The 20621-nt window shown below is 41.9% G+C and overlaps 2 protein-coding genes and 1 long non-coding RNA gene across 4 annotated transcripts; 2 read left to right on the top strand and 1 right to left on the bottom strand.

Moving 5' to 3' along the window:
* The first annotated feature begins 842 nt into the window (after window positions 1-842).
* snx20 (sorting nexin 20) lies at window positions 843-11867 on the top strand. Its single transcript, XM_057328312.1, has 4 exons — window positions 843-948; window positions 1902-1995; window positions 2075-2229; window positions 10801-11867. Exons 2-4 carry the CDS (start codon window positions 1920-1922, stop codon window positions 11467-11469), a joined length of 900 nt encoding a protein of 299 aa, XP_057184295.1. The 5' UTR covers window positions 843-948; window positions 1902-1919; the 3' UTR covers window positions 11470-11867.
* A 2035-nt stretch (window positions 11868-13902) lies between these two features.
* On the bottom strand, window positions 13903-15137 carry LOC130550817 (uncharacterized). 2 transcript variants are annotated; one of them, XR_008962498.1, is made up of 3 exons: window positions 14992-15132; window positions 14214-14278; window positions 13903-14015 (listed from the first exon to the last, which is right to left on the bottom strand). It is a non-coding gene; the product is annotated as an uncharacterized LOC130550817 (long non-coding RNA). The 2 variants fall into 2 exon arrangements; XR_008962497.1 differs by having other exon boundaries at window positions 13905-14018; window positions 14992-15137.
* A 1449-nt stretch (window positions 15138-16586) lies between these two features.
* Window positions 16587-20190, top strand: mphosph6 (M-phase phosphoprotein 6). The gene is made up of 5 exons (XM_057328309.1): window positions 16587-16793; window positions 17538-17650; window positions 19668-19755; window positions 19841-19950; window positions 20036-20190. The coding sequence occupies exons 1-5, from the start codon at window positions 16743-16745 to the stop codon at window positions 20175-20177; spliced, it is 504 nt and encodes a 167-aa protein (XP_057184292.1). The 5' UTR covers window positions 16587-16742; the 3' UTR covers window positions 20178-20190.
* Window positions 20191-20621: the final 431 nt, after the last annotated feature.

Here is a 20621-nt window from a genome sequence, read left to right as displayed (position 1 = left end):
TATACATTTAATTCACTTTTAAGTGTATGTAAAACTGACATTAAAGTACATTTTAGTTAATTGCTTGTCAGTACTTTTGAGCAGTACACTTTCACTATATTTTACATGTGTCAGTATGTTAATACATCAAAGCATCAGAATTCAATAATGCACTGAAATATATCTCATTAGGCTGACATTTATATCAGCTCAGGAGATCAAAAACTGTCATTTAACCTCGAAGGGTTTCTATATGCTCGTGAGCTACATGTCTTATGCATAAAAAACCTTAGTGGACATTCAAGATCATGTGAATATTGCATATTATGTATAAAACTGCTGTCGGCAGCTGTTTTACATTCTGATGAATACTTTTCATAGTTTCATAAGTATTTGCATGTATTGGATGCATTCATCAGAGTTAACCTTAATATAGATCAGACCATAAAAGTAAGATGGGTTCAAACAGTTTAACCACCAAAATAAGTAGATTTTATAAGGCTCTCACTAAATCGTTGGTGTTTGAGTCAGATCCGTGGGCGTGGCTTGTTGGTTTTGACTAATTCCTTGGTGTTTCAGGTCTTACGAAACCTTTACACTAACCCTAACCTTACTCTAACCATCTAAACTACCCATAATTGTTAAAATTGCCTAAAAACACGGTTGCGTGATGACGTCAGACTCGAAACACCAAGGATTTAGTGAGAGCCGATTTTATAAATCAGGTTGGTGCAGTCTGTCATTGTGGTGTAATATTACGGGACAGCACCATCTACTGGACAAATAATTTGAGAGAATAAACGTCGATAACTCCCTCTTTCTGGTTTCAGTTCCCCATTAACAAAGTTAAGATTCAACCAACATCAAACACAGAATTATGACTGTCATGAAATCGACCACTTCTACAGATCCAACAAACCTCTCATATCATCATCTTCGCCTTTATCTGGGATTATTGTCTTTACACGGGTAGGGCAGCATTCTTTTCATTTTCACACATTCTATTGTGTTGAAACTGATGTGACCCTGAATGACATGAGATTGTCGGTCTTTATATCCTGTTACCTTCATCAGTCTTCTGGCCACATGAGGACACTTCTGTGTAAAGAGTTATTTATAGCTCAAGGGGAAATGGGCTTTTCTCCTTTACCTATAAAAAATAACTGTAAAACAACATTAATTTCTTGAGACTTTATTTCCTAAACCCTGACTGTGTGGCCTTGTCACATGTTATTTATTTTTTAGAAAGAGTTCAGCTCCGTGGCAGCTTAGAAAGTTAACAGGAAGTTTCTTTACGCTAACTTAATCAATAGACGTGAGGCTAAAAAAGTGCCGTTCTTTTAAGAATCAATTGCTTTTACAGATTAAAGTGATTATTCACCCAAATAATGAAAATTCTGTCATCTTTCAGGGTTTTTCCTGGCTCAAAATGAGGCGGGGGCAATAATCTTGTACACACACGTAGGCCTACCGTACCTTTAAGTGGCTTAACCAAAGTGACTTTGAGAAATTAAAAGCACTTTTGGCGAGTGTCTGAGGCAGCATGACATTTGACGAAGGCGGCCGCCTCCAGTTTCTCTATGCAGGAAAAACCCTGTCCTGCTTGCCATTTCAAACCTTTATGACTTTCTTCCGCAAAACACAAAAGAAGATATTTTGAAGAAAGTTGGTAACCGAACAGCACATTCACTTCTGTTGTTTGGACACAAAACTAATGCAAGTGAATGGGGGCCAATTTACAACATTCTTCAAAATATCTTCTTTTGTGTTCTGCGGAAAGAAAGTCTCACAGGTTCGAAACGACAAGGGGATGCGTAAATGATCACAGAATTATTTTTTTTGGGGTGAACTGTCACTTTAAGTATTATCCTGTCTGTTTACGTCTCAAGTTGTTTGTAAACACTTGTTTAAATCTCTCACAGATAAACTTTCAGATTGTTATGGAGGAACAACCAGAAGCGCTTGACACCAGCACATTAGATGCAGAGAATTCCTCACAGCAACAGCAGGAAACATGTAAATATCCAGTGTGTTATTTGTTTATGACATTTGTGTTGTCCGTGTCTCATTGTGGTAATGTCATGTACTGTGACAGATGAAGATGCTGATCCGGGTTTCAGCGCCTCGTGTCTGACAACAGCAGAACTGCAGCAGCACTGGAGGGCCGTGAAACAGGAGTTCAGAAGCATTAAACTGCTGTTTGACATCCCTTCAGCCCGAATCATCGACCAAACGCTCTCCAAATATGTGGTATAAACAACTGCTTATAACACCAAGATGTTTTAAAAATGTAGCAGTTTATTTCGTGATGCATTCTGCATCAAAATTGAGTTCTGTCCGGAATATTGGTCACCGTGTCTTGTAGAAACGCCTAGTAGAAACCAATACTGTTTTGCATCCAATTCACCTACTTATGCTATGTTCTATAAGTTGTGTTTATGTTTTTGAACCCACACATACTATATAGAACATACTGATTTAATTGTAAAAAAGTAGGTACTTTATCTAATGTAGTATGTAGTGTCACAGTTCCCTATCAAAAGCTACACTCGATGCTGCGTTTCAAACGCTATGGGAGAACAGTCTTTGTTCGACCGGTTGTGAAGCACGTGTATCAGACACGCCAACATTTTTTGGCTTTAAATAACCTCGGCAGGTGACATGGCTAATTACACCAGCACCTGCAGGTTATAAATACGCGTGAACACGGACGCGTCATCAGGTTTCTTTGTCTTCAAGGACTGCTTTGTGTGTGCAAAGTTTTGCGTGTTCTCCGTGCTCAGCTTTCTTTCTTTAAAAAGTGCCGAGCCGCCACTCCCTCGTCCCGGGGTTCGCGGTTCGATTTAACCGAGGTACAGGAGACGGATCCGTCCGCTTCCCCCGTGCACTCACCGAACCGCTATGTCCTACCGTCCGCTTCCGAAGTGGGCCCCGGCACCTCTTCGGATCGGGCAGAGGACGAAGCATCCCTTGTTTCAGCGGGGTTAGAGAGTGCCGCCTCTGGGCGTTCCTCTCATGACCCCAAATGCGCTCGACGAGCTTCTAGGGGCAGTGACGAATGCAGTCTACCGTCTCAAGCTCGACTGGCCACAGGAACAAGAGGCCCCCAAGGGCTCAAAGTTAGACGACAGATACCTGTTGGGTGGCCGAGGGGAGGAGCCCCAGCATAGGGCCCTCCCCTTCTTTGAAGATTTACACGGCGAATTGTCCCATTCGTGTGCAAAAGCCACATTCCTACCGTGTGTTTGTGCCATCGACGTCAATTTATTCGACTATCGTTGGCGCGAAACCACGGGGGTATACGACGGTGCCCCATGTGGAAGAGACGTTGGCGTGCTATCTCTCCCCCGGGACGTCGTCGTCCCTGAAAAAGCCTTCTCTCCCCACCAAGCCTTGCAGAGTTACATCTGCGCTGGTGGGTAAGGCTTTTCAGGCAGTGGGTCAGGCTGGTGCTGCCCTGCACACCATGGCGGTTCTGCAGGCATACCAGGCTGACCTGCTGGATGATGTGAGCACTGGCAAGGTGATTGATGAAACGGCGTTTGCAGAGCTATGCCGGGCAACAGACCTGTCTCTCCGTGATACCAAGCAGACTACCCGTGCCATCGGCCGTTCTATGGCTGCACTGGTCACCACGGAGAGACATCTGTGGTTGAACCTCATGGGCATCAAGGACAGGGACCGGGCGTTCCTCCTTGATGCCCCGATCTCACCTTCTGGGCTGTTTGGTGACGCGGTCAACACCGTGCTCACCATGTTCCAGGAGGCGAAACGCCACGAAGAGGCTTTTGTGAGGTATCTCCCCCGCTTTGCTCAAGCGTCTGGAGTGTCGGTCACCCACTCTGGACCAGTTCTCCAGTCCCGACCAGGCACACAGTCTCGGGTGGGTCCGGTCTTCCTGAGGCGCGAGGCCATCAGGGAGAGTGTGGCGAGTCACGCCCCCCCTCGCAGAGGCAGGGGAGCAGCCGACCGCGCCCCTCAGGCCGCCCAGGGAGTGCCGGACCTGAGGCGCTTCATCTCTTCTGAGAAGAGATCCCGAGACATGTGTGCCCGGGACTGTGGGGGTGTGCCCCCCCGAGGAGGGGTGCATAAAATTCCAAGAGAAATTAGAGGCTCCTCTTCGGCACCCTCACAGGGCCGCTTTGCAATCTCCGTTTCGGGGATTAGCGTGTTCAAAAAGAATGCTAGATGTTCGGTTGTCTCCTGCCATATTTCAGGATGCCAGACATCTGGCATCCCCCCAATGAGACGAAGTGCCAACATTGATACCCCTTTCAGAGAAGCTGGCAGCGTGGAAACTACTGCCAGGTATCTCTCCATGGGTATAAAGAACAGTAGACCAGGGCTACAGGATTCAATTTGAATATCACCCTCCGCATTCCAGCAGCATGGTCATCACGTCCGTGCAACTGGAGCGAGCGCATCTGTTGGCACAAGAGTTACAAGCTCTGCTGGTCAAATGGGCCATAGAACATGTTCCCCTACCAGACAGAGAATCAGGCTACTACAGCCGGTATTTTCTAGTTCTCAAAAGGGATGGGGGATTGCGTCCGATCCTAGATCTTCGCGGATTAAACCGCTACCTAAAGACGCACAAGTTCAAAATGTTGACAATCAGGATGATTGTGTCTCACATTCAGTTGCACGACTGGTTCGTGAAGATCGATCTGAAAGATGCATACTTTCATATAGAGATCCTGCCACAACACAGGAAATTCCTGAGGTTCGCTTTCGGGGGCGAAGCCTACCAGTATCGGGTTCTTCCATTCGGCCTTGCCTTGTCACCCCGAATATACACGAAATGCATGGATGCAGCTCTGGCTCCAGGGCATCCACATTTTGAATTACATAGACGACTGGCTGGTTTTAGCTCAGTCTCTGGAGCTAGTGCTTCGACATCGGGATGTCATCCTAGCTCATCTCAAAGCTCTCGGGTTAAGACTCAACGCCACAAAGAGCGTTCTCTCCCCTACACCAAATACAACGTATTTGGGGATAATATGGGACTCGACCGCGATGCAGGCACAACTGTCTCCTGCACGTGTCGAATCTGTCCAGAGCACCCTGAGGAGCATCAGGCTAGGCCAGAAAGTGACAAATCATCACTTTCAAAGAGTTCTAAGTCTCATGGTGGTGGTTTCCACTAGGGGTGTAACGGTTCACAAAATTCACGGTTCGGTTCGATACGGCACAGTGGTGTCCCGGTTCGGTACGTTTTCGATACAGCAGAAAGGAAGAAATGCCAGAAAAATTTCCTTGATTTTTTTCACATTTTTATTTATTAAAACTAACATCATAAAGTATGATTTTTTTACTTTGAACAATGAGCTATACTTGACCCATCGTCTGTGATGTTTTCTCAGCAGCATATAAAACAAAAAAATGAAATGTAATTTTGTTGTAGACAGACACAAATACAAAGTAAAGAACAATTTTTATATCTGTTTTTACTCAATTTTTAGGTTTTTCCAGAAAGATGAACTGAACAAAGGAATTGTATAATCATAATAAAATATAAAACTTTTAAACTTTAAAGTCTATCCCACATTTGTGTTTTTTACTTGGCCAGTCATGTAACTACAGAGGCCGTCNCCGATGACTCGAGAGACGAACTAATCATTTCTCTTTCTGGTATAAGGACTCGGACCCGATGACTCGAGAGACGAACTAATCATTTCTCTTTCCGGTATAAGGACTCGGACCCGATGACTCGAGAGACGAACTAATCATTTCTCTTTCCGGTATAAGGACTCGGACCCGATGACTCGAGAGACGAACTAATCATTTCTCTTTCCGGTATAAGGACTCGGACCCGATGACTCGAGAGACGAACTAATCATTTCTCTTTCCGGTATAAGGACTCGGACCCGATGACTCGAGAGACGAACTAATCATTTCTCTTTCCGGTATAAGGACTCGGACCCGATGACTCGAGAGACGAACTAATCATTTCTCTTTCCGGTATAAGGACTCGGACCCGATGACTCGAGAGACGAACTTCATTACTGTTTCTGGTACAATGTTGCACATGCGCGGTCAACACAAAATGAACGAATCACTCGCTGAGACACTCGTTACTCCCGAGTCATTTTAAAGATTCGTTCAAAAAGAACGAATCATTAATGAACGACCCATCACTAGTTGTCAGTGCAACCGCTTGTGCCTCGGCCAATTGATTCTCAATTTGGGTTTTTGTTTTTTGTACAAAGCAGGAATTACAGTGTTGCTGAAATGGCCTCGTAAAGGAATAGTGTAGCGGGGCTCAATTACATGAAGCATGTTTTTAAAACCCACGTTTTCTACTACAGAGTAGGGTCTCATATCCGCGGCTGTAAATGTACCAATCGCCGCAGTGATTTGTTTTGCTTTGTTCGAATCAGTTGGAAATGCCTGCATAAATGCTGCGGGGATAGTCTGTAGGGTGCGTGTTTCTCCTTGTTTTCGTTGATTGCCAGCTATTGACACACTGGGGTGATGTCGGCGTAAATGAGCTGACATGTTTGAAGTATTCCCGCTAATGTAGCTTATTGTCGTGTAGCAGATGCGACATACCATAGTGTTTTTATCCACCACTCTCTTGCCATTCCCCTCATAATTTACAGGGAAACCAAAGTGGTCCCAAAAACCAGACCTGTTGATTTTTGGAGGATCTTCTATTTCTGGTCTGGTAATCGCATTCACGTTACTAGCCATATTGCTACGCGCTAATATGCCTGACTGGAGTAACGGTTAAGTGCAATTGTGTTTTTCTTTGGGGGTGGGTGGGAGTGGCAGACAGCACGTTGCCTTTTACGTCGTTTGGGTTGCCTTGTTGAGAGAAGTCGCACTGAGAACATCATATTTCACACAATTTAAGCAATTTTATCTTTTTTATTATTAGTCAAACGAACCGTTCGGTTTGTAATGCGTTCCGAACCGAAAGCCTCGTACCGAACGATTCAATACGAGTACGCGTATCGTTACACCCCTAGTTTCCACAGTGATACCTCTGGGCCTCCTGCATATGAGACCGTTTCAATTGTGGCTCAGAGCCAGGGGGTTTCATCCAAGGGCCAACCCCCAGAGGCATATAAGGGTGACCCGCCAGGGGCTTCACACCCTTTCTATGTGGTTCAGACCTCGGTTTCTGACTTTAGGTCCCACTCTCGGTCTGTGTTGTCGTCGCAAGATGCTAACGACAGATGCATCCCTCACGGGTTGGGGTGCGGTCTTAGATGGCCGTCCAGCCCAAGGGATCTGGAGAGGTCATCTTCTCGATTGGCACATCAATTGCCTCGAAATAATGGCTGTATTTTGGGCCCTGAAATACTTCCTCCGGCAGTTACGAGGCTACCATGTCCTAGTGCGGGTGGACAACACTTCAGTAGTCTCGTACATAAATCACCAGGGCGGGCTTCGGTCGCGCCACCTGAACAAACTGGCCCAGCAGATCCTGCCCTGGGCAGAGGGCAAATTCCTGTCCCTCAGAGTGATTCACATCCCGGGGCATATGAATATGGGAGCAGACTTGCTGTCCAGACAAGCTGTGACAAACGGGGAATGGAAACTCCACCCCGAAGTAGTCAAACAAATCTGGGAAAGATTTTACGAAGCAGAGGTGGACCTCTTTGCTACGCAGGAGACAGCACAATGTCCCCTCTACTTCTCTCTGACTCATCCAGCTCCCCTGGGTCTGGACGCTATGGCCCATACGTGGCCCAGACTGCGTCTTTACGCATTTCCTCCGATAGCTCTGCTCCCGGGAGTCCTGGCAAAGGTCCGTCAACAGGGGTCTCGCCTCTTATTGATAGCTCCCCGTTGGCCAACCAGAATCTGGTTCTCGGACCTAGTATCCCTCTCGACGACCCGCCATGGGCGATCCCAGTCAGGAGAGATCTTTTGTCTCAGGCGCAGGGGACAGTGTTTCATCCCCGTCCCGAGCTCTGGAACCTCCATGCCTGGCCCCTGAAGGGCACCAGCTGAGAGGTGCTGGGCTTCCACCTGATGTAGTACAGACTATTCTAAGTGCTAGGGCTCCCTCCACTAGAAGGAGCTATGCCCTTAGATGGAGCGTTTTTGACAGATGGTGCATGGCACACCATGCAGACCCAATTCACTGCCAGATTGTTTCAGTGTTGGAGTTTCTGCAAGAGAAACTGTCCTCAGGGACAAGCCCCGGTACTCTGAGGGTTTATGTGGCCGCCATTTCGGCCTGCCATGCCCTGATTGATGGGGTTTCTGTGGGAAAACACCCTTTAGTCGCCCGCTTTATTCGTGGAGCGAGGCGGCTGATGCCTCCTTCTAGACAGACAGTCCCTTCATGGGACTTAGCGATAGTGCTCGAGGGTCTGGTTAGCGCCCCTTTCGAACCTATGGAGTCAGCGCATGTCAGGCTTCTGGCCTTTAAAATGGTTTTTCTAATGGCAATCACCTCTCTTAAGAGAATCGGAGACTTACAGGCGCTCTCGACCTCGCCGTCCTGTTTAATTTTTGCCCCTGGGATGGCCAAAGCTATTCTGCATCCTCACCCGAGTTATCTGCCTAAAGTTCCATTTTCCACCGTGCATCCGGTTGTTCTTGACGCCGTTCACGACGTCGGAGCAGGAACGATTACACCTACTGTGTCCAGTACATGCTCTTCAGACTTACGTCCACCGCACTAGCCAGTGGCATAAATCGGAGCAGCTTTTCATATGCTATGGGAGCCGCAACAAAGGGGCGGCTGCCACCAAGCAAACAATGTCACATTGGGTGAGGGATGCTATTGCTCTGGCCTATGAGGCGTGCCAAGCTTCACCTCTAGGAGTCAGAGCTCATTCAACAAGGGGGGTTTCATCTTCTATGGCCTTAGCAAGAGGTGTCCCCTTGCAGCAAGTGTGTAATGCGGCGGGCTGGTCCTCTCCGCACACATTTGTCAGATTTTATAGTCTGGATGTCCATGCTACTCCAGGCTCACGTGTCCTGGAGTCTACATCCCAGAGTCATATCTGAGGCCTCCTCTCGGATTGTGTACACACGCCACACAAACTTGGGGGGTCCAGACACTTCCAGTGCGGCGGCGTTGGTATTCTCGTTCCTATAGCGTTTGAAACGCAGCATCGAGTGCAGCTTTTGATAGGGAACGTCTCGGGTTACTTGGCTGTAACCCTGTTCCCTGAAAAAGCGTGAACGAGATGCTGCGCCTCAATGCCGCACTGTAGGCGTGCCCGGACGTCCTTTCAGACAAAGTTGGAACCTGATGACGTGTCCGTGTTCACGCGTATTTATAACCTGCAGGTGCTGGTGTAATTAGCCACGTCACCTGCCGAGGTTATTTAAAGCCAAAAATTTTGGCGTGTTTGACACACGTGCTTCACAACCGGTCGAACAAAGACTGTTCTCCCATAGCGTTTGAAACGCAGCATCTCGTTCCCGCTTTTTCAGGGAACAGGGTTACAGCCAAGTAAACCGAAACGTACACATTTAGGATGCAAGGTATTATCATTACACTACATTTTTAATCAGGCATTCCTGCGAGATAGCTAAGATTCTGTGGGGGGACCAGGGATAGAGGTACTGAAGCCAAAGCAATTGAAGTGAAATTTCCTAAATTACAACTATTAAGCTCTCCCTATTATTCATAAACCGTAATAATCAAAGTTTTAATCTAAGTCACTGAGTGCAGCGGTGACACGTCAGAGGAGACCTGGCCGTCCCGACTGGGACTGGTTTCTCCCGAGGTTTTTTATCATTGGAGTTTGGGTTCCTCGCCACAGGGCCGTGTTGACTTGCTCACCAGGAGACTGCTGATATTAGATACGCTTAAAGGCTCAGTAAATTCCGTTAATATCGCTTTAATGATCTTGCTTGTTCACAAACACCATGCACTTGACTGTGTTTGACCTTTTTTGTGTTTTCTGTTTTTCTTATTTTCTCCTGTAAAGCTGCTTTGGAACAATGCACATTGTGAAAAGCGCTATATAAATAAAATTTAGTTGAATTGAATATCCCCCACAGGCGCTGGATGTAGTAGGCCTATAGGTCATAAACCTCGCCATGTAAACGCATGGGTCGTGACCAAAACGAAAAAATCGAATTCAAATTAATTTTTGCCGAAGATGCTGCCATTTTAGTTCTTATCACACTGATGTGTATTGAAGTGTTTGTTTTTCCAATTTGTCTGGTTTCAATAGTTATAAGATGTTTTGCCCGGTTTTACAGACAAGGCTTCAACTAGTCCCAGACTAAAATTTAAGTTTGTCTTAAATAAAAAAAATGCCCTGGCATATGTCATTGCAATTGTTTAGTCTAAAGATGCATACCAGTAATGTTTTTATCGATTGCATTTTAATAAAAGTGAATTAAATATGCTATTTTTTTAAGGCATGGTCCTGGCTTCAGCTAAACCTTGTCTGTGAAACCGGGCCTTTATGTATGATTTGTGTGTTTTCCATTGAGTCTGCGGGGGGACATGAGCGGAATATTACGGCTTTATCTTACGATCATTATTGCAGAGACTCTGGCTCAAAACGACGTCATCGCCGTAATATGTCAGCGGCCGTTTCTGAGATATTTTGGCTTCGTTTTTCTATAGCTGAAGTGAATGGTGACACATCCATCTTTGGGGAGGGGCAGGATCTTGCTCAATGACAGTTTGAAATTAATTTTGCAAAGTGAATTACCTAAAGTTGACTTGATACATTAGCTAAATGTACATATAATTGTACAATGCGATTTAATGGCACTGACATTTTAAGTTAACTCATTTCTCCTTGAGTTTTGTTACTTACACAATAGTGCAAAAATGTGAGTTAAATGCCAATGTCAGTAAAGACCTCTTTATATGTGATTTCTGTCATACAGGTGTATCGGATTGTGGTTATCCGGTCTGGTACCTACGACTGTGAACGTGTGGCTATCGAGCGTCGCTACAATGACTTTCTTCACCTGCATCAGGAGCTCCTGCTGGACTTCAGTGATGAGATTGAAGACATGGTGATGCCCAGAAAGAGAGTGACGGGAAACTTCTGTGAGGAGAACATCTCAGAGCGGCGTGTAGCCCTGAGAGACTATCTAACTCAGATCTACTCCATCAGATGCATCCGCCGATCGCAAGCTATTCAGGCGTTTTTCACTCAACAGGAATTAAAAGAGGCATATGACCTGTTGCGTGGGGGGCGCTTTTCCCGAGCTCTTGAGGGCCTACAGAAGGTGTTGGTGCTTCAGGAGAAACTGTCTTCTCATGACTCCACTTTAGTGATACCAACCTTGTGTGCCATATTGGTGTGCCAAAGGGATCTAGAGGACTTCAATGCTGCTTTTCAAACAGGCAGAAGGGCTCTTCCCACCGTGAGGCGCTATGAGCTCCGCCGGTATCAGGGGCCGCTGCTGGAGGCTCTTGTTGATTTGGGTTACAGCCTTGAGTTGCCTGTGGCACAGTTACAGGATGAGCTGACCAGAGTAAGAAACTCCCCTCATGGTCCGGTATCACAGATGTCCCTTAAAGAACTGGTGGTGCAAGAGTTTGTGTAGGAAACATAAATGTGATTACAGGGACACATAGAAGAAAAAAAAAACATTCTGCTGCACACATTTTAATGGAAGGCCAAAGTATGGAGACAGAACAGTCTCAATAATAATACATTTACAAAACACAATTCATAAATTCACAGCACAATTCACATTCACAAAATCAGATTCGTAAATTCAAAACACAATTCATAAATTCACAAACATTTTCCCCAAATGCTCACACAAATATATCTCGCAGAAATAAATTCAGAATGTTTTCACAAATATGTATAAATCATGTTCTTGAATTACTTTCCAGTAAACATTTGTGAATGTTGTTACATGTATTTATGGATTGGTGAATCTGCATTTGCAAATCGTCACACGTGTGTGGATTGCTTTGAATTTGTGTGTGGTATTTTTGAGACTGTCCTGCCACGCTGAGATTCAAGCGTAACTTTTTTTTAAGGATGGCCTGTTCAGCCAATCGCGTTGAGCTTTTGATCCACCAATCAAAACGCTCCTTACTGAAGTGACTCGAGAAGCTCGACGCTGCACAGTTCTGTGCAGTGTGCCTGCATCGGTTCAAAAACAGAGAGGGACGCAAGAGCACACTCAACAAGTAAGTAAAGTTTACTTTTTATACCTGATGCCACTCTATATCTCATAAAATATTCATAAAGCTTGTTTTTGTTACTGAGCTGGCGGTGTTGAATTGAAGGTAAACATGTTTGAACTGGTGTTTGTAAGAAGACTGTTGCAGTTACCAGAGCCTTTAAATTTCAGTCGCCACACTTTGACAGTCTGTTTGAGCAAACCCCTGAAGCTACAGTATTTGCAGCCAATTCTAAATATTAACACATTAAATGCACTGATACATAAATCTGAGAAAGCTGGCAAAATATATGCTTTCAGTGACGATCCGTGACTTCTCTTCCGGGGAGGCACGAATGCGAAGCTCATCAAACCATGTATGTAGCCCGTCATTTGTGTGGCTCGTAATGTCAAAAATATGTTTTAGTCGCGTCTCAAGAGACGCTCGCATTCACAGCATACTCGTAAGACACTCTCTTAACACTTAACTATAATTACACACGAGACTAAGCGAGTATCTAGCAAACGCGAGCACCTCTTTTATAATAAACCCTCTGGACGCATCTAAAGCAGGCACGTATTTTGACATGATACGTGATTGCACGTAGTTCACGCGACGAACACATATTTTGACATGACGAACCAAACACATATTTTGCATTTTTGCCTCCCTGGAAGAGAAGTGTCAGAGCGATCATCCAGCTGTTGCTGTCATATTTTGGAGAAAAGACGTTCGGGAACGAAAACGAAAGCAGCAGCAGCAGGTCATCTTCATTCATTTTACTGACTGGGAACACTGCAGCACGCAGGCCTAAAATAAACACAATGTTATCGTTGTCGTCCGCTGGTGTGGACGCAAATATAGTTATAGTTATAATATGAACGTTCCGGCCGTTTAGACTATGACAACCTGTCACGTCTACTTTGTTTCGCCATAGTTTTAAAACGAACAGAAAATCTTTATAACAACACATTGTCTAATGTTGTTTTGCGACGTTGTTTCTGGATCTGATTCTGCAAAGCATGCATCTTTCACTCAGACCCCCACATAGCACACGCACAAACCAGTGGTGCAGTGTTTACAGACTTTATTTCTTCAGAAAAGCAATAGTGAGTAGTGACATTTTGAATAAACAGCTTTCAGTGAAAGGAATGGGTTTAGTTTAAGAGAGAACGTAACATAGAATACATAACATAGTCGTAATTATATACTAATGCTTACATATAAGACATCCACATAAACATGCAAAACAAGTAAATATCAGTGGATGCAAGCAACAATAAATACATTTGGCAGTAATTGCAAAATAAATAAGGCAACAAACATTTCATTTGTTAATATATCCAGGTAGTAGATGAGCCTTTCCTTGAATGGAAAGTCGTCACACTCATTAAACCTCTTACAGGTAGAAAAAGGAGACCAGAAAAGGCATAAACATGAAAATAGCCATTGCATCCTTTTAATTTTATGCCAGTGATGATAGTAAAAACTAAATGTCTCCAGTACAGCAACAGTTACCTAAAAAGTCAAGTTAATTTAGTAAGTAACCAACTGTCAAGCAAATGTAGCAATGTAGTTAAACATAAAATATTTGTGACATAGTGAAGTTGAAATATGTTCCATGGGTATGTATCTGTTTGACTTGTTTGTCTGGTCTCTTGTCTTTGCATTATTATTAATGTATGAATTTATGATATAAAACTGTCCATATTATATCAAGTGCCTCAAGTGCTTTACATCATATTAATATCTGCTTTAAAAATTAGTGAAAATGTGTGGCCTTGTATGTGATAGCACTTTGGCACTTGACAATGAATTTATAACTAATTTCAGACAATATTCAATTCAATTCTATCTTACAGGCTAATCATCAAACCACCCCACCAGCTCCAGCAACTCCACCAGTCCAACGACCCCACTGAGAAACTGCATCACTCTACCAGAAAATTCATCACTCCACTCATTAGCCATCCTGCTGAAAACAAAGACATACACCCGTTAACAAGCCACATTTAAGAATTAAAAAAAAAAAAAGCTTATGTCATTTCAGTCTCTGTAACAGACTACCTGCTTAATAATAACAATAACGAAATAATAATCGGTCCTACTGTACATGTGTAGTGTTTGTTGTATTATTTGCCTGTATTAAATAAATAATAACAACACCCACCACAACTGAAACTTGAGACTGCATGACTACAGGAAAATCTCTTGCTTAGACTTTTCTATCAGCTCCTATTAAGGAGAGAGAACAATGTGTCAGAGGTTTAAGTTGTGTGGCACAGTTTAAATTCATCAATGTATCTAAGTTTATTGTTAGTATAGTTAACTGCAGTTAGAACATATAAATCTAAGTAGCTATTATCTACCAATACACATTAACTAAAGCTGACTACTACTGGATGTGAGAGATCAACTAATGTTAAAAAGACAAGAAATGCAGTCATTTCAGCAACAAATGTGGTCGAAAAATACTGAAATAAATGTGCTTTGGTGCTGAAATTCAATATTTGAAACTATCTATCACCACAAGTCATATTCCACGCCATTTCCCTTCTTTCATTAACATATCAAAGCTTTAAATATGCTTTGTCTTGCGAATCGCGATGACATCCTGAAGAGGTAAAACATTGCCAGCATTTAAAAGATAACAGCAGAGGATCCAACACCCCCGAGCCCCAACTACAATATTTAAAATTACTCTTATTTTATCGCTCAGGCATACGTGTCAACATCTGTTTAAATGTTTTATTACGTGAACCGCAAGAGCAAAGTTTGTGGCGACTGAAATTTAAAGGCTCTGGTAACTGCAACAGTCTTCTTACAAACGCCAGTTCAAACATGTTCACCTTCAATTCAACACCGCCAGCTCAGTAACAAAAACAAGCTTTATGAATATTTTATGAGATATAGAGTGGCATCAGGTATTAAAAGTAAACTTTACTTACTTGTTGAGTGTGCTCTTCTCTCCCCTCTCTGTTTTTGAACCGATGCAGACAATACTGTGCAGCGTCGAGCTTCTCGAGTCACTTCAGTAAGGAGCGTTTTGGTTGGTGGATCAAAAGCTCAACGCGATTGGCTGAACAGGCCATCCTTAAAAAAAAGTTACGCTTGAATCTCACCGTGGCAGGACACTCTCAAAAATACCACACACAAATTCAAAGCAATCCACACACGTGTGACGATTTGCAAATGCAGATTCACCAATCCATAAATACATGTAACAACATTCACAAATGTTTATTGGAAAGTAATTCAAGAACATGATATTTACATATTTGTGAAAACATTCTGAATTTATTTCTGCGATATATATTTGTGTGAGCATTTGGGGAAAATGTTTGTGAATTTATGAATTGTGTTTTGAATTTACGAATCTGATTTTGTGAATGTGAATTGTGCTGTGAATTTATGAATTGTGTTTTGTAAATGTATTATTATTGAGACTGTTCTGTCTCCATACAAAGCTCTAGTGCACAAATGGCCTCATATTTTGAGAACCTTTTCCTATCAATAAAATATTTTTTTCTATAGCAGTTGTTTGTCACTTTACACTATAGACAGTATACTATATAGCATATATACAGTCTGTTTCAATAACTACACATATCTGCCATAGCAGTGTGAGTAATGTAAACACAAAACTAAATACATATGTGTAAACAACCTTTTAATATCCTTAGAAATACACTTGATATTAATACAAAGATTTGAAAGAAATGCTTCATACATCACCAGAGCACAAAACTGATCGCAGATTCTTTCTGATGTGATGCACATGACACAATTACACTATATATTCAATAAACAATATGTAAAACAAACAATTAAAATATTGTGATAAAATTGTGAGGATGTTGTTGCAATTTCGTTGCTATGTAAATTTTTTATAATACTCTATTGCCCGGTTTCACAGGCAAGGCTTAAGGCTAGTCCCAGACTAAAATGAATGTATGACCTGTCTTAACTGAATATAACTTGCCCAGAAATATCTTAAAATATATCAGTGCCATTGTTTTGTCTCGAGATGCACACCAGTAATGTATTGTTTTAATACATTTTTAAAAAAGCCACATATATATCTTAATTCAACTAAGGCATAGTCCTGGCTTAAGCTAAACCGTGTCTGTGAAACCGGGCCTATGTATTATATGAAGAGTTTGGTTCCAGATAACTCCGTTTTTAATTGTTTCAAAAATCATGTTTTTTTATTGTGCATTCCAATTAATATCAATCAAACTGCAGTTGGTTTGTTTTGATTTAAGCGATAATAATAAAAAAATACAGCTAACTAACACAAGAAAAACATGATAACATCCTAAAAAACAGGATTTTTTTTTTTTAAAACGCAGTTATCTCATTTTGTAACGAAACTCTTCATATATACTTATATGAACAATATTATCTACCTCATTCAAATACATAGATCAATAATTTATCGTGCAAAATGCAGTAAGTAAAAAAAGTAGAGCGATTCTGTGCTGTGCGATTGGTCGAGTCTGCACACGCTTCTGCACCGCGCATGCGCAGACCACTCGCGCCCGTAAAAGGCGCATGCGTGAACTCCACATGTCCGTGTATTTATTTTAACTTGAGCGCTATGCTACTCACGAGGAACATTTAACTCAAAGAAACGCGACCGTGGGCAGTTTACTTTAGTTCATTTACAGCTCGACGGGTACTTCAGCTCAAGTGTAAAATGTCGAACGACGGTTCAACAAAACTATCGAAAAATCTCCTGCGAATGAAGGTATGGTGGCATTAAATCAGATGCATCTTAACAATAATTACTGTTATAAACACGAGTTCAATTTTTTCATGAGGATGCGTTGTTTGGGTTACACGCTGTGCAGTGTTGTAGATCAATCCGTGTGATACATTTTGGAACTTGTGTATGAATCCATTGTTTAAAGTGTTCTTCTAACCTTTCATCTCTCTGTCTGGTACGAGCATCTAAATTGCAGACTCAAGAACAAACTTTCCAGAATTGTGTCCTCAGCAAATAAAATAATTGGCAGGCCTCAGAATCATTTAACACAGCTTTATGTAGAAAGGACAGAGAAGAAGGCGAGAGTCATTCTTGCAGATGGCTCTCATCCTCTTTTCAGTCAGTTTGAGCTTTTGAAGTCAGGTAGACGTTATAGAGTTCCTTTGGCAAATAAAAATGTGTTTAAAATGTCTTTTATCCCCAATGCAATTAGAATCATTAATTCAGCAACTCTCTTACCATGCCGGGCTTAATATTTGAACTGTATCTTATATCTGTATCTGTTCCTCTTCTATGCTCTGAGTATATGCCTAGTTATGTGACTTTATTATGTATGTTGTTACTATTAATTTTGTTATGTTGGTGAGCCAAAGACAAATTTCCACTTAGGTGGACAATAAAGTTATACAATACAATACAATACAATATGGTGTGTTGGGGTGAATTGGGAGCGATTTAGTGTGTTATGGTTTAAATTAAGAGTTATTTGATCACGTGTGTCTGTAGTTCATGCAGAGAGGTCTGGATGCTGATGTGAAGAAACAGCTGGATGAGGAGGAGAAGAGAATCATTAGTGATGAACATTGGTTCCTGGATCTGCCTGAACTCAAGGCTAAAGAGTGAGACCTGTCTCTATATTGCTCATTTATATCTAATATAGTGGACCCAGAAAGTATTTTGGACACTTGTATACACAAGTGTTATCACTTTAGTTGAAAAAAACAACAACAGAAGTTGCACTTTTGACTTTTATTGCTTGTGAATGCGCGGTATTCAGTGTTTCTACTCTTGTGTAGTGTACCCTGTTGAAAAAAGCATATGCTGGTTAGGTAGGTTTTTAAGCATGGTAGCTGGTTTTAGCTGGTTTAAGCTGGCCCTGATCTGGTTTAGGACCATCTTAAACCAGCTCAGGACCATCTTGATGAGGTCTTTGGTTTGTTATAACTAAGTTGCCCATGCATGTATTAGACACGTAAAAATGAAAGTGTCGGAACAAAAGATGCATTCTATCTAAAAGCGAATGCTCACCCACACCTGCCTGAAACGCCTCGTGTAACCACACCCCCACAAATCTAGGTCAGTTGGTGGTATGATTTGACTAAGACCGCCCAAATGTATACGCAAGTAAGGTGGGCGTACCTGTCAGTACAATTGCTTTGGAACCTGATGTTCCAAATATGGTAAGAGGTGTTACATTTCCGTCACGCTTGCAGTATTCGACCAATCACTACGCACTGGTTAACTGGCCAATCATAGCTCACCTCGCTTTTCAGAGCCATGAACTTTGTAAAAAATCTGCGCGTTTCAGAGAGGGTGTGTAAAGAGAAGATACAAACATGCACGGTATGTGCAAAATAAAGCGTTTTTGAACCTTAAATCTTGTATACACATTGCATTACATCTAAAACAAACGATAATATTCATTTTAGCCGTGTGATATGACCCCTTTAAACCAGCGCATGACCAGCTACCATGCTTCATAACCTACCTAACCAGCATATGCTGGGTTTTTTTCAACAGGGTAAGGTAACCATATTGGTTTAGAATGCCATGAGAGATTTGTATTTTTTGGGTATGGTAACGGTTTCATTTAATGACCATTTCAAATATTAGACATGCACAGGTTTGTGGGGACATGAATAAATGCTCTGAAGCAACAGTTTTATGTATTTATTCATCAAACTTTGACAACCGTGCATTCAGATGTTGATTCTCAGGTATTGCATGCTGCGTCATAATAATCTGAATAATCTGTAAATTCTCTCTCCTTTGTAAATTGCTGTGGATGAAAGCGTCTGTTAAATGATTACATGTCAGTGAAATAGTCTGAGAATTACAGAATAAAATTGATTACTTGCAAGTTTGATGTCAGTTCCACAACAAAGGGTAAATAACTTTAGATAAAACCTCTCCCATAATTTAAATTCATGTACTCATCGCGCTTTTATATTTTATATTTAAGTGTCCAAATGGCATCTAAATATCTTCCCAAATAATTGTGATTCCCATATTCGTCGTGACGACGTAACATTGGATGTTGCTGAGACGTGGTGATTACCTCCTGAAGACACACCTGGAACGTATTCGTCGCAGCGACGTATCAAAAAACGTTTATGGGACGTGATGAGCACGTCCTATCGACCAAACAGTCACGTTGTTAAAATTGTTTTTCAGCTGTCAGAAGTCGGATTTATAGCGTTCGTCTTGACATTATAACAGATTTTACTCTGATCATAAATTTTCCATATAACATAATAAATTGAAATGACCAGATTCATTAATGACAAGTATCTAGGTTATCTGAAGACCAGTACATCATGTTGCTACAACGTTCTCCATGGGATTAATTCACGACGTTATTTGAGGACGTGGCTAAGACGTTTCTGGAACGTTAGCAAAATTCTAAGAAATGGAACGTTGCCAAGACGTCCTCAGAACGTGGTCACATAGTAATGTCACAGTGACCAAATGAAGACGAACTGGCGACGTCGTCAGAACGTACTGTGTTTGCTGGGTAGGCAGCAGGTTTTGTTTTAAGGTTGTCGGGAACCATTTGCCTTGTTACACACTGAAAAACTGAAAAAATCTATATTTCAAGCAAGAGCGAAATAACACATTTTTATTTTTTTTAAACAGGAACTACATCGAGGAGAGAAGTTATGTACCCTGTGAGGATTTGGTTTATGGCAGAATGTCATTCAAAGGCTTTAATCCTGATGTTGAGGTACAATTTAATTCTCTTTTCTTTTACAGTTTTTGTTTGTCAAATTTAATAATAAAAAAAGTTTTTATAATTTAACTTTGTGTAGCGATTAATGGTTCTAATGAACGCACCCAAAGTGGAAGATGAGGTTAATGAAGAGATTGGAGGTATAAACAAAATGGACACAGATATAACAGATGAAGAAATGGCTAGAAGGTAAGAAAGTAATGTCACAATTTTAAAGAACAGCATATTTTATCAGAAAATTACTTTTTTTTTTTTTTTTCTCGTCTCTCTTCAGATATGAAAGCTTTGTCGGCAGCATGAGGAAAAAGTTCGCCAAGAAACGAGATCGCTCTGCAATCATTGACAGAGAAGAGGACGTAAACTCAAATGTTGTTGACTGTAAACCAAAGAAAGCCTTCTTAAAGCCTCAGGACTGAAATTTTAAATTCGCAGAGATGTTCACCTTATATGATTTGTTTTATATACAACGGACCTTTTTAGATTTTTTTTTATCTGTTTAGTGTCAGAAACAAATGCTATGTTAAAAGACCTTCTTCTTTTAAAGTGAAAAGATACTCGTATGTGGATTTAATAGTACCTGAATTGTTTTTTCCACACTTAAATATAAGAAAGAAGAAAGTAAAACCGTGACCCGAGTTTAAAGCCCAGTTTTTACAACCTTTTTTACTGTCAAAGGTATTATTTCGTGGCAAAATATGGTTCTTGTGTGTGTTGTATCAAACTGAATACAGTAGGTTTAGGCGATGTTGAATTGTTCTGTGGATTGTCTGCTGTTTTCCATGTGTTTTTTCATAGCTTGACAGGTTTTCTTGCACCTGGTTTACTAAAAGCTTCCACACCATTTATCCTGTCGAATGAGG

Source organism: Triplophysa rosa, unplaced genomic scaffold (assembly GCF_024868665.1).
Source record: "Triplophysa rosa unplaced genomic scaffold, Trosa_1v2 scaffold433, whole genome shotgun sequence".
Lineage (NCBI taxonomy): Eukaryota > Metazoa > Chordata > Actinopteri > Cypriniformes > Nemacheilidae > Triplophysa > Triplophysa rosa.
Note: the sequence above shows the minus strand (reverse complement) of the source record. Positions and strands in the feature narration are given on the sequence as shown.

Bases quoted from the DNA above. Each gene is read 5' to 3' on its own strand.
- snx20 (XM_057328312.1), top strand. From the start codon at position 1,920: ATGGAGGAACAACCAGAAGCGCTTGACACCAGCACATTAGATGCAGAG. The intron at 1,996-2,074 runs GTAAATATCCAG...GTACTGTGACAG, and splicing joins ACAGCAACAGCAGGAAACAT to ATGAAGATGCTGATCCGGGT. The intron at 2,230-10,800 runs GTATAAACAACT...TCTGTCATACAG, and splicing joins AAACGCTCTCCAAATATGTG to GTGTATCGGATTGTGGTTAT.
- mphosph6 (XM_057328309.1), top strand. From the start codon at position 16,743: ATGTCGAACGACGGTTCAACAAAACTATCGAAAAATCTCCTGCGAATG. The intron at 17,651-19,667 runs GTGAGACCTGTC...TTTTTTAAACAG, and splicing joins CCTGAACTCAAGGCTAAAGA to GAACTACATCGAGGAGAGAA. The intron at 19,951-20,035 runs GTAAGAAAGTAA...GTCTCTCTTCAG, and splicing joins GATGAAGAAATGGCTAGAAG to ATATGAAAGCTTTGTCGGCA.